This window comes from Citrus sinensis, chromosome 7, assembly GCF_022201045.2.
Source record: "Citrus sinensis cultivar Valencia sweet orange chromosome 7, DVS_A1.0, whole genome shotgun sequence".
NCBI lineage: Eukaryota > Viridiplantae > Streptophyta > Magnoliopsida > Sapindales > Rutaceae > Citrus > Citrus sinensis.
In genome coordinates this window covers 25822219-25834993 of record NC_068562.1, presented here as the reverse complement: position 1 = coordinate 25834993, position 12775 = coordinate 25822219, and the positions used below count along the sequence as shown (strand labels likewise).

General features: G+C 46.1%; 1 protein-coding gene across 1 annotated transcript; it reads left to right on the top strand.

The window, feature by feature from the left end:
• The first annotated feature begins 5839 nt into the window (after positions 1-5839).
• LOC127898888 (uncharacterized) lies at positions 5840-7849 on the top strand. The gene is made up of 3 exons (XM_052431391.1): positions 5840-6419; positions 6774-7552; positions 7658-7849. The coding sequence occupies exons 1-3, from the start codon at positions 5840-5842 to the stop codon at positions 7847-7849; spliced, it is 1551 nt and encodes a 516-aa protein (XP_052287351.1).
• The last annotated feature ends 4926 nt before the right edge of the window (positions 7850-12775 follow it).

The following is a 12775-nucleotide window of genomic DNA, read 5'->3' as shown; positions in this document are numbered from 1 at the left end:
TAAAATTTGCACTTGCGAGTTCAATAAAATTTGCACAACATGAAACATCTGAAACATCATTGGTTTGAGATTGAAATTAGCAGCTTTCACTTTAGGTCTAACTATTTCAGGATTTATGGCTTGAGGGGTCAACACTGTATAATCTTTAATGGCTCTGTCTCTATCATTTGCCATATAAATAATATTGTTATTCCCTGATTGCCCATGAACATTTTGCCCATTTTGACCTTATTGACCTCTTTGTGCGTTGACTGATTCTATTTCTTTTTTATGGTTCAAATTCCCCATATCTTGCAAATAATTCATGTCTGTAGCGGATCTTAAATTTGTATGCTCTTGTCTTAATCTCCTTACAGTTCTTTCAATTTCTAGATCAAACTAGAATTCAACAGGTTTGTACTTACGCATACAAGGGTTGCTAGATCACTTCTGTCAACACAGTAAACAAATTAAAAGAAAACTAAAATTGGCACTAACTAAAATTAACTTATAAAATCATAATAAGCATTTAATCCCTGGCAACGACGCCAAAAACTTATTAATGAATATTGCTGTAGTAAGCTGTTAATGTGCAAGTATACACAGCAAGTAATACAATGATAAGTATTTAAATCATCTCCACAGGGATTGGTATTATAAGACTTGCTACATAAATCTTAGTAATGTAATTTTAGTAAATTAAATAAATCAAAATAAATAGTGAGATTAATGATATAATGAAATTAAAAATGTAATAAACATGATGCAGTAAGGAAAAACTACAGTCAAATATAAAAATATACTTAATGGGAAAATGAGTCGTTGAGTATTTAAACTCACTTAATGGTATTGATTGTTTTTCAATTACGGTACTATTGCTATAGCATCTGTTATAGCACTCAATAGAATCTCTCATGCATTCTTAGTTGTCACATGTTGGATATCTTATATTTATAACACCAACTACAATAAAGTTTAGTTCATGATAGATGATAAAACAATAGCAATACATGTTTTTGCCATCAAATACATTCCCATAGAGAGATAAAAACAAAAAAAATAAAGAGTAGAAGTTGAGATCTGCTAAATTCAACACGTCTCTCTCTTAGGTTTTTGAGATCTCTCCTTTTTTTTTCCCCTAGAAATCCCTTGTTGCAGCCCTTAACTCTCTCTTATTCTCTTATTTCTCTCTGTTGTTGTTTTTGTGTGACGGCCCTTTTCTCTCCTTTTTTTTTTATACGTATGCTCATTCTATATCTTGGAATTAGGACAGCCAAAAGCATGTGGCCATGTGTCTCTTTTTGGTAACCTTGGATCGCATATCTTTTTGTGCCGCTTGTCACTGTTTTGTCTGCACGTGATAGTGATAGTGATAGTACAGTAACATCTGTAGCATGCTTTATCTGTTAACACATGGGTACTCTTGTCTGTATTTGCTCCTGGATTGTTGCATCAATTTCTAGAACATCTTATCTGATTCAGACTTGTTTTAATTTGTCTACAGACAAGTTCTTTGTCACTTTTGTAGGTCTGCTATTGCAACATCCATCCATAAAACCTAAGCTTTTTGGTCACCTACAATCATGCACATAATCAGAGAACAAAGTGATCCAAAACACAATTAATTTATTAAAATTAAACTTAAATAGATGCTCATGCAAATTAATTAAAAATGTAATAAAAATACATCATTTACTCTCTAAGTAATATTAGTTTAAGTGTAAAAATGCCATAATAACTTTTATTTCATGGAGTTATCAACAAGCAAATCGATTGAGAATTCCTCTTTATGAGAGCATATGTTATTTGCTGTTCAAAAAGCACATTTGTGAACAGGTATATAGGGTAATTGTCCTAAATACAAATTTAAAGCACTGTGAGGAAAGATAAGGCTCCATCAAGTATTCATGAAATAGGTTGAGAACTTCTGCCCATTAGTAGTTGTTCTCCATGTGGCTAAATAAGTTCAGATACCCTATGACAAGGTACAGGCGCCTATGAACATGTATGAGAGAACTGCAGGGGATTTTAACATCTTTACTCGTGAAGGATAGCTCCAAAACTCTGAAAAACTACAAACATTATCGACAAAACAACCAAACACTACCTCTTGAACAAAGACTTTAGCCTGAGATAAGCTTCAACTATAAGCCTCTAAACAAACAAAATATAGGAACAATCCAAAAAATCAAACCAATCCCTACGAAGGGATAGTTCAAAGTATTCAAAAAATATAAAAATATAAGAGTTTTCAAGTGCTATCCAAAAGCACCAGCAATAATACAAGTAGAAAATGATATATTTCAAGCAGCGGGTCAACGTCTTCGTTCCGGAGGTATGCTTTAGTGGAGCTGGGGGAGTACCGCTCATGGAGATTTCCTTATCCAGAGTAGGAACATCCTTAAAATCTCCCTTAACATGTTTCTTGGCCTTTCCATCTTCTTTTATCAGGTCAATATGTCATTCTTCACCACAAATAGCTCTAAATAAGGGGTCTCGACATTGGGGTTAGCCTTCTAATTCTAGGACATGGCGAAGTTCACAGCCACCTAAGGTGTTGATCACCCTACTTCAACCCTCTTCAGTGATCCTCCTCTCCATGCTCAGCTCATCCTCCCACTTCTTCCTCAACTTCCCACTTGCGCCTCTCAGACTCCAACAAGGAGGTTACCTCCTCCAAACACTCATCTCATCGCCTATCCGCACATTAATATTCCTTTCTAAGCTAAGCCATTTACTCATCACACTTAGCATGAGTCGAAAGGACGCAGATGACTCCTTAGTCAAATCATAATTTGTTGACAACATGAAGGCTCCTTTAAAAAAAAAAAATTAGCACATAATACAAGAGGCATGTAGGGATACCTAATAAAGAAATAGGAGGAGAGCTCATATGCTGACATACTTTGATGGCTCTAGTTACACTCCCTAGAAGACTCAAGTTATTCATTATAGCACCATCCTCGGGGGATCAGGTGTTTCCCCAAGAATTGGATGAATCTTCCGAGATGTGGAGCTATACCGTCAGTGACTAGATCTAACTCCACGACATATTGAGTGGAGAAGAATGCCTCTAGTTGCTCCCTTTTCTAGGGTGAAACGGGAGTAGCTTCGGGAGAAACCTTAAGGCTGGATAGTAAGGAGCACTAGTATCTGATCATTCAGGAAGGGAGTGAAAGGATAGCTCCTTTCCCATGAGAGCTCTCAACTACTGTCTTTCCTTCTGCTTTGGTCATAAGGCTGGCAAAAAAGCCTGTTTATCTAATAATTTTTTTCTACTTCCACCAAAACCGAAAGGAGATTCCATAGCTTCAAAACAGGAGGATAACTATTAAACTTCAACTAAACTAGTGAAAGAGAAAGGCTAAGCAAAACAAACACAGAAAGAAACAAACGAGTAAAATAGAAGCACCTATCAGTGATTTAACTTGCTTGTCAGATAAGGAGCGCTCTTCAACAAAGCCCAGACTTAAGATGTTTATCCCCACTCAACCCACCCCCCCTCTTATAAAGAACGGCAAGTCTTGTTCTATAAGTAGCCACGAAGTCTTTTATCTCTTTCACCGAACAGTCATTTTTACTCAACATAATATCTATAATGCAGTGAGTGCAATTCAAATCAGTTCTCAAGTATTATATTGAAAAGAAAATCTAGGAGAAGACACATAATCTTTGAGTTGAAGGTAATCCTGACATGGCTCCCCTGCGCTTTATAGCAGAGCCTCAATCCTCATCCGCAATAAAACCATCTATGCTTCAAGTCTTTCTTCAAGGCAGGCATAGGAGCTACTGGGCTGCTACCCGATGCCCAAGGAGTAAGGTATACTGAACTTAAAGAGGGAAGCTTCTTGAGTTGATAAAGCCCTTTGATATACCCAAGGCAACTTCTTTCCTAAATAACTCTTTCTAGTACATACAATATCTAATAATACTCCTCTAAACCGGAAGAGCGAGTTGTGTAGAGGGGACATCAAGGCCGATAAGTAATTTCTTTGCAAAAGGCTGAATAGGCAAGCTAAGGCTAAAGTGAACAGATCGATATAAAAAGGAAGTCCAGATCAGGGAGAATCAGGTCTCTCTTCTTCATTAGGAACTCTTGAGTCTAACCGATAAAGGGTAATGGTGCTTTTTTATGATGAAATTTAAATCTTCTTGAGATACTCTTAAAAATGTGTCGGAAGGTGGGAAATTTTTAGTTGAACCAGAATGGGAACCTAAGCTTCTTGAGGGATTGAAGCTAGATCAGGGATATGTATCCCCTAGCTTTGTCACCACTAAGATAAAAAAGTTATGCGTAAGTGTTTCAACATGTCATTGCCTATCTCTTTAGATTTGCATTGATGATAAGTTAATTTGGATTGTACAAATTTAGCCTCATTGGGTATCACTTTTTTTTTATTATTTATTTATCAGACTTTTACGTCTCCAAGAATTTTTGTTTTTGAAAAGGAAACTTTCAAATATTGACGCTGCCATGGAAATATTGAAGATGGCTACGAGGGTAAGGAGACTTGTATGCAAAAAATAAAAGATATTAATAGTTTCATTGCTTCTAGAAAGACAAAAGCTAATTAGTAGAGAAATATGTTGGTATTTGTTGATGCGAGATTCCGATTCTCCTCGTTCTACGATCAGGATCTCTGCTCGATCAACTTCGTCACGACCAGGAGGTCTCCTCGCCAGGCTTCTTCCCCGGAGGTCCCTGCGTACACAGATAAGTCAGAGTACGCCGGTTGTTTTCCCGGCGCAAACCCTCCGACGCTCAGGTCAGATATGAAGGTTCGGGAAAAGCTTGCCACAGGTCTTATGGCGTTTCTTGTGGTTTTCTCCCCTTTTCTCAAGAATGCCAACCCTTTTACCTTCGTTGGCTACCTTTTTATAGGCTTCCTCTGAATCTCAGTCTTCCGCTCTTTTCGAGACGGTATGGGACTCCAACTGCTGCGTTATGGGCAAAACATGAGATCTAGCGTGTTACGCCACGGTTCAGGGGAAGCGTGGCTGCCACGGCTCTGTGAGACCTTGCGTGTTACGCCACGGTTCTGGGGAAAGTGTGGCTGTCATGGCTCCGTGAGATCTTGCGTGTTACGTCGCGGTTCTGGGGAAAGCGTGGCTGTTGTGCCTAGATTCTCGTGCTGGAGAGCACGTCTTGCCAACTGCCGTCGACCGGGTCTCCTCGCCTCTCGATCTCTAGCCGGAATGGCCTCGTGCCTTTTATAGGAATTGGCCTCGCGGACGACAACATCGTGGACGAGCAGGATGTTTCTGCTCCTGTTCTTCCACGCGCCAGGCTTTAACGGAAAACACCGGTTCGCAGAACTCCGCCATCAGATGTCTGCCCGTCATTCCTGGTCCCTTCCTAGTCCCTTCGACGCATTTGTCCCAAACAGTATCCCTCCCAAACACCGGTCCCCCAGTTTCTGGTGTTGGGTAATGTAGTGGACCAGCAGTAGAAACTCGATAGTACTCGCTCGCGTGGGTTTGGAAAAGGCTGCCAGGAGTCATGTCGCATTTAATTGCGGACGAGGTGACGTGGCAGAAATCCCCCCCTCCATTTGAATTTCAAACCGACGGTTACGGGATTCTCGGAATATGCGTCATTAAATGCTGGCAGCCCAAGAGTTTGCTTCTCAGTAAGGAAACCCAAAATCTTCAAACACGAACTCGTCATTTTCTCCATTCTTGTCTCTCCGGCGAATGAACCTCGGCGCCAAAGCTGTCATCCCTGTCTCTCTCTGACCGAGTCCCTGCTTCAGGTATTTCTTCTATTTTTTTCGGTATTGGTTAGTTGTAGGTAATTTCCTTTCTCTCTGCTTTGCTTGAGGTTGTAGTTGGCGGTGGTGTTTTGGTTAGAACTTAGGATATGTCGAAGGGTAAGGAGAAGGTCGTTGAGGTTGGTGACGACGAACTAGGTTTTTTGCCTAGTCTGCCCGCTGATTTTGCTTTTGATCCCGGGATCCCCTTAGAGCCCATTAGGTCTAGTGTTGGTACTAGCGCTAGGAGGATGTCTCCCCAAACAACCTCCTCGAGCGACAGTAGCGATGAAGAAGGATCTTCTGGATCGGAGAACACCTTGAGTGAGGGTCAAGGGGATGATTCTAGTGAGGCGTCCCCATCAGGAGCATCACGACCAGAAGAACGGGGTACAGTAGGGGGTAGAGCCTTGTCGCGTGATTATGCCATTGATTACATGTCGTGTACGACCACGTTTGACGAGCTCAATGACCTCCGACTTAGGTATAGTATTCCTGGTGAGATACCTCTTAGGATCCCAGGAAAGAAGGATACACCTAGCCGGCCTCCCAGGGGATACGTTACCCTGTATCTGGAGAGCTTTAAGTATGGGCTGAGGTGTCCCTTGCAGCCTTACTTTGCCCGGATACTTAACGGGCTAAATCTGGCTCCTGGTCAGCTGAACCCCAACGGGTGGAGAGTGCTCTCTGGTCTGTTCATATTGTGGGACAGATGTTGCCAAAGCGAGCCCACGGTTGATGAGGTGAAGCACCTGTACCAGCTGAAGAGCAGCCCTAAAGATGCCGGCTGGTACTACTTCCAATCTGGTACCAAGAGCAGGAAACCCATAACTGATCTTCCAACTGGTGGTGGTGGGACTTGGAAGAGGAAATTCTTTTTTGCTGGGGGTCCCTGGGGTCAAGTTGCACAAATAGACGGGAAGGATTGTCGCGTCCCACCCCGTTTCACGGTCCCAGGTTGCCTGCTCGCTTTAGATGTCTTGTATCCATAATTGTTCCTGCTGTATTGGTTTGTCTCTAACCAAGTGTCTGTTTGTGCTGTAGTTTCCTGGGGTGTTCACTTCCCGCTCCGACCTGGTCAGCTTAAACGGGTCGAGGCTGTATTGGCCAATTCCTGCTCGAGCCGAGAACTGCTATCTACATACAACTTCCTCGAGTCTCGGTTGATACTTCCTGGCCATAAGATGGAGGACGCAGTGATTGGAGCTCTGACCAGGAAACGCTTTCGGCCTCCAACAACCGATAGGGACCAGGACAAAGATGCTCCCGCTGCGAAGCGAAAGAACATCGTGCAGCAGGTTCCTCCCTTGCAGGCTCTCCCTCCTGCCTCTGCCAAAGTCGGGGAATCCAGTAGAGCAGCCACTGATCCTGCTTCCTCTTCTCCACCTGTTGTGCCTCGGTCTCGCTTACCCGACAGCCGACCAGAACACTTGGTTCCCTATCTCAATGAGTTGTCTAAACTCGTGAGCAAGAAGGACCTGGAGGGCTTTGACGGTTGTACCCTGGGCGAGCTGGTGGGAGCCATGCAGTATAGTGCTTTCCATCTCAGCTGCATGGCCACCTACTATAAGGCCAAGGTTGGCCGTTATGACAGGAAGATGAAGGAGGACATTCAATCGGCGACGACCAGAGCTGACGTTGCCGAGAAAAAAGCGGGGGAGCTAAACGTTGAGAACCTCAAGCTGATAGAGCAAGAGTCCCTTGCTCAAGCAAAAGCCATTACCCTCGAGGAGGAGCTGACCAAGGTTAAGGAGGATCTCCAAGGGCAGAGGGCTATGTACGAGGCTCAGCTCGAATCTCTCCGCGATTCCCACCGAGCTCATGTAGAGAACTTGGAGAGGGAGGCTGACAACCAGTACGACCAGGGACTTCGGCATTCCTATCGTTGTATCATGGCCGTCCTCGGGAAGCAACACCCTGATCTGAAGATGGATGACCTTGCAGCTGGTGTTGCTCAACACATGGACGAGGAGGCGGCCAAGGAAGATGCCGAAGGGGTAGAGCCGATCGTGATTGAGGAGGGAGACTCTCCTCCTCGTGCAGTCCCTGCTGATGTTGGCGAGGTGAGCGCCCCTCTGGATGCGACTGGTGATACTCCTCCTGCACCTGAGGAGGTCTAGCCAACCGACGCTGCTGGGCTTACTGATCCACGACCTTCCTGATATGTTTCTTGTATTGTAATAAACAATGTTTGTGAAGATTATCTGCTTTGTTAATTATTAATAAATTAGTAGAAATGTTTTTGATTACTCCCTTGTGTGGTAATTACGAGAGCCTGCTCGTCCTCGTCTGGTCGAGCTGGCTATGGCTTGGTATATGGTTTCGCCACCTGCCTTAGAAAATTTTCCGATGTTCGGGATTCTGCTCGCCTTTACGCGGTCGAGCAGATCCCGCCATGCTTGGCTTCTGTCTCGCCATAAGACAGGCTCTGAGACTTGGCGAGCCTTTGCATGCCTTAGGATTTTCTTCAAACGATTTGGATTCTGCTGCCTTCTCGTGGCCGAGCAGATCCTGGCATGCTTGGCTTCTGTCTCGCCATAAGACAGGCTCTGAGACTTGGCGAGCCTTTGCATGCCTCGGGGTTTTCTTCAAACGATTTGGATTCTGCTGCCTTCTCGTGGCCGAGCAGATCCTGGCATGCTTGGCTTCTGTCTCGCCATAAGACAGGCTCTGAGACTTGGCGAGCCTTTGCATGCCTCAGGGTTTTCTTCAAACGATTTGAATTCTGCTGCCTTCTCGTGGCCGAGCAGATCCTGGCATGCTTGGCTTCTGTCTCGCCATAAGACAGGCTCTGAGACTTGGCGAGCCTTTGCATGCCTCAGGGTTTTCTTCAAACGATTTGGATTCTGCTGCCTTCTCGTGGCCGAGCAGATCCTGGCATGCTTGGCTTCTGTCTCGCCATAAGACAGGCTCTGAGACTTGGCGAGCCTTTGCATGCCTTAGGATTTTCTTCAAACGATTTGGATTCTGCTGCCTTCTCGTGGCCGAGCAGATCCTGGCATGCTTGGCTTCTGTCTCGCCATAAGACAGGCTCTGAGACTTGGCGAGCCTTTGCATGCCTTAGGATTTTTTTCGGTTTCAAGCGAATAAAATTCGTCGACGTTACATTAATGGCAGGATTTGACTTACATGAAATTGTTCGGACATAAAACATAAAAATAAAAGATAGACAGCATGAGCAGAAATTGCTTTAAAATGTGAGCAAGTCTTACTGGAAGTATTTTCGGAGGTGTGCTGCGTTCCATGGGCGTTTCACTTCGTGGCCGTCCGTGCGAACCAGCTTGTAAGCTCCGGGCCCCACTATCTGCTTGACTCTATACGGCCCTTCCCAATTCGGTCCCAGCACTCCTTGAGTCGAATCTTTGGTGCTCTGATTCACTCTTCTCAGTACCCAGTCTCCGACCCTGAATTGCCGTATGTTCACCTTCTGGTTATAATACCGAGCAACCCTCTGTTGGTAAGTGACTGATCGCTCGGCTGCTTGTTCCCTCCTCTCCATTAGCAGATCAAGATTCAAACATATCTGCTCGTCGTTCTCCTGTTCATTGAAATGATCTGTCCGGTGTGTGGTCGTTCCTACCTCAGCCGGCACGACCGCTTCATGTCCGAAAGCCAAAGCGAACGGTGTCTCCCCCGTTGCGGTTTTGTGGGTTGTTCTGTATGCCCATAGCACACCTGACAGCTCGTCAACCCACGCACCCTTTTTTGCTCCGAGCCTGGTTTTCAGAAGCCTCTTGACTGTCTTGTTGGCTGCTTCTACTTGTCCATTCGATTGAGGGTGAGCAGGCGAGCAATACTTCAGCTCTATCCCGAGGTTCTGGCAGAAATCCCTGAAGCTGTGATTATCGAACTGCCTGCCATTATCCGTTACCAAGGCATATGGGATCCCGTATCGACAGACCAGGTTTCTCCACACGAAGTCTGTTGTTTTCTTCTCTGTGATCCTGCTAAGGGCTTCTACCTCTATCCACTTCGTGAAGTAATCTATAGCGACTATCGCATGTGTTGCTGCTCCTCGTCCCTTTGGCAATGGGCCGATCAGATCAATTCCCCATTGAGCGAATGGCCAAGGGGAGGCCATGGAGGTGAGCTTCTCTGGTGGTTGGTTAGAGAAATTCGCAAAACTCTGGCAGCTTGCACAGCTCCTGGTCTTCCTTTGCGCATCCTGGTGCATCGTCGGCCAGAAATATCCCTGCCTTAGAACCTTGTGGGCCAGGGATCTCCCGCCAGAATGATTTCCGCAAATTCCTTCATGCACTTCCCTCAGCACGTAATCCGCGTCGTCATCGTCCAAACACCGAAGGAACGGTAATGTATATCCTCGTCGATACAGTACCCCATCGATCATCGTGTATCTCGAGGCCTGAGCTCTAATCTTCCGAGCCCGTAGCTTATCTGGTGGTAAGACCCCGTCTCTAAGGTATGAAACTATCGGGTCCCTCCACGAGCTTTTTTGTTCTATCCGCAACACCCCCAAATTTTGCTCGATACTCGGGCGAGACTTCACTTCTAGGGGGACCGACTTTGGCATTTTTGGGTCGGCGACGGCTGCCATCCTAGCCAAAATGTCTGCTCGACTATTCTGCTCCCTGGGGATTTGTATCACCTCCACTGCTTCGAACTTCCCCATCATCTGCCTGACTATCCTTAGGTACTGTTCCATCTTCTCCTCTCTTGGTTGGAATCTTTCACTGACATGATTCGCAACCAGCTGGGAATCGGTTCTGATCTTAACTCTGTCCGCTTTCACGGCCCTAGCCAATTCCAGCCCTGCTATCAAGGCTTCATATTCTGCCTGGTTATTTGTGGCTGCAAATTCCAACTTTACAGCATAAGAGATTTCCTCCCCCTCTGGGCCTTCCAGGACAATCCCTGCTCCTGAACCCCGCTCTCCTGATGACCCATCCACAGATATCTGCCATACTTGAGTTTCGCCGTTGCCTACATCTGCATCTTGCTGACCCAAGCATACTTCGGGCTCCGCGAACTCAGCTACGAAATCGGCCATTGCCTGGGCCTTTATCGCCGCGCGGGGTTTATAGTCTAAGTCGAATTCGCTCAGCTCTACAGCCCATTTGACGAGCCGACCAGAGGCGTCCGGCTTGTGCAGAATTTGACGCAATGGCTGGTTGGTGATTACCGAGACCGGGAATGCTTGAAAGTACGGCCTCAACTTCCGAGCAGCAACCACAAGGGCCAGTGCCCATTTCTCCGTCGTTGGGTATCTGGTCTCAGCGTCGAGCAGGGCCTTGCTGGTGTAGTATATCGGATACTGAATTCCTTCTTCCTCTCTCACTAGAACGGAACTGGCGGCCCGATCAGATACCGCCAAATACAGATTCAACTTGTCCCCATCCCTCGGTGTGGACAGTAGCGGGGCTTGCTGCAAGTAATGCTTCAAGTTCCGGAAGGCTTCCTCGCATTCTGGGGTCCATTCCGTTTTCTTTCCCCTCCTTATCACTTGAAAGAATGGCTGACACTTATCTGTAGCCTTGGATATGAATCTGCTCAACGCCGCCAGCCTCCCCGTGAGGCTCTGCATCTCCTTCAGGTTTCGAGGAGACGTCATTTGCACAATCGCCTGGATCTTCTCGGGATTTGCTTCAATCCCCCTATGGCTCACCATGAATCCCAGGAATTTCCCTGACTCGACCCCAAAAGCACACTTCTCCGGGTTGAGCTTCATCTTATACTTCCTCAAAAGCTCGAACGTCTCCTCGAGGTGTCTGACATGTTCCTTCGGGATTTTGGACTTGGTGATCATGTCGTCCACGTACACCTCCATGGTTTTCCCGATCAAGGGCTTAAAGACTTTATTCACCAGCCTTTGATAGGTGGCCCCAGCATTCTTGAGACCGAATGGCATCACCTTGTAACAGAACAGACCTTGGTTAGTGATGAAAGCCGTGCTCTCCTCATCCGGCTCGTACATGGGGATCTGGTTGTATCCCGAGAATGCGTCCATGAAGCTAAGCAGACCATGTCCAGCCGTTGAATCTACTAGCTGATCGATCTTTGGTAAAGGGAAGCTGTCTTTTGGGCACGCCTTATTGAGGTCTGTGAAATCCACACACATCCTCCACTTGCCGTTCGCCTTCTTTACCAACACCACATTTGATATCCACTCTGGGTAATTAACTTCCCGAATGAACCCTGCTCTCAGAAGCTTCTCCACCTCATCATTTACAGCCTCATACCTCTCCTGGTTGAAGCACCTCCTCTTCTGCCTTACTGCCCGAGCACCTTTCTTTATTGCCAGCCTATGACATGCTACCTCTGGGTCAATCCCTGGCATGTCCTCATGTGTCCAGGCAAACACGTCGGCATGAGCCTGTAAGCATTTCACCAACTCCTGCTTTTGCTCTCCCTCAAGTCTCGACCCGATTCTGATCGTCTTTCCCGGGTTCTCCGGTCCCATGCTTACTGTTTCCAGATCCTCTACGGGTTCTTGTCTGCCAGTCTTGTTTTCCACTCGGGTATCGAGGGATGTTATCTGCATCGCCTCCCTTGCTGCCGAGGAGTAGCAGCTTCTTGCGATCCTCTGGTCTCCTCGTACCACTCCGACTACCCCATTCACCCGGTACTTCAGAGACAGATAATGGTTGGACAGCACCGCTTTGCTCATCCTTAAAAATGGCCGACCTAGGATCATCTGGTAAGGACCTTCCTCGTCCACTACGACGAAGTCCAGTATCATTGTTCTTTCTGTCGGGGGGCTCCCGATTGTGATAGGCAGTTCGACCACGCCCAGAGGGACCAGCTTCCCTCCTCCGAACCCCTTCAAGGAGGTGTTGGTGTATTCCAACTTCCGGTCGGCTATTCCCATCTCTTCCAAAGTTGATTTAAATAGCACATCAACTGAGCTCCCCGTATCAACCAGTATCCGGTCAAACTTCTTGCTAGCGATCGTAGCCTTGATGACTAACGCGTCCTCGTGGGGGTATAGAATCCCTTCCTCATCCTCATCCGTCCACATGATTGGCACTTGCCTGACCCTTGCTCGTTTGGCTGCTGGGGTGTTGAAGAGTATTTCTTTACTGGTCATG

Coding starts and splice junctions, on each gene's coding strand:
- LOC127898888 (XM_052431391.1), top strand. CDS start 5,840: ATGTCGAAGGGTAAGGAGAAGGTCGTTGAGGTTGGTGACGACGAACTA. Junction 6,420..6,773: donor CGGGTGGAGAGTGCTCTCTG/GTCTGTTCATAT, acceptor TTTGTGCTGTAG/TTTCCTGGGGTGTTCACTTC. Junction 7,553..7,657: donor GCGATTCCCACCGAGCTCAT/GTAGAGAACTTG, acceptor CCTGATCTGAAG/ATGGATGACCTTGCAGCTGG.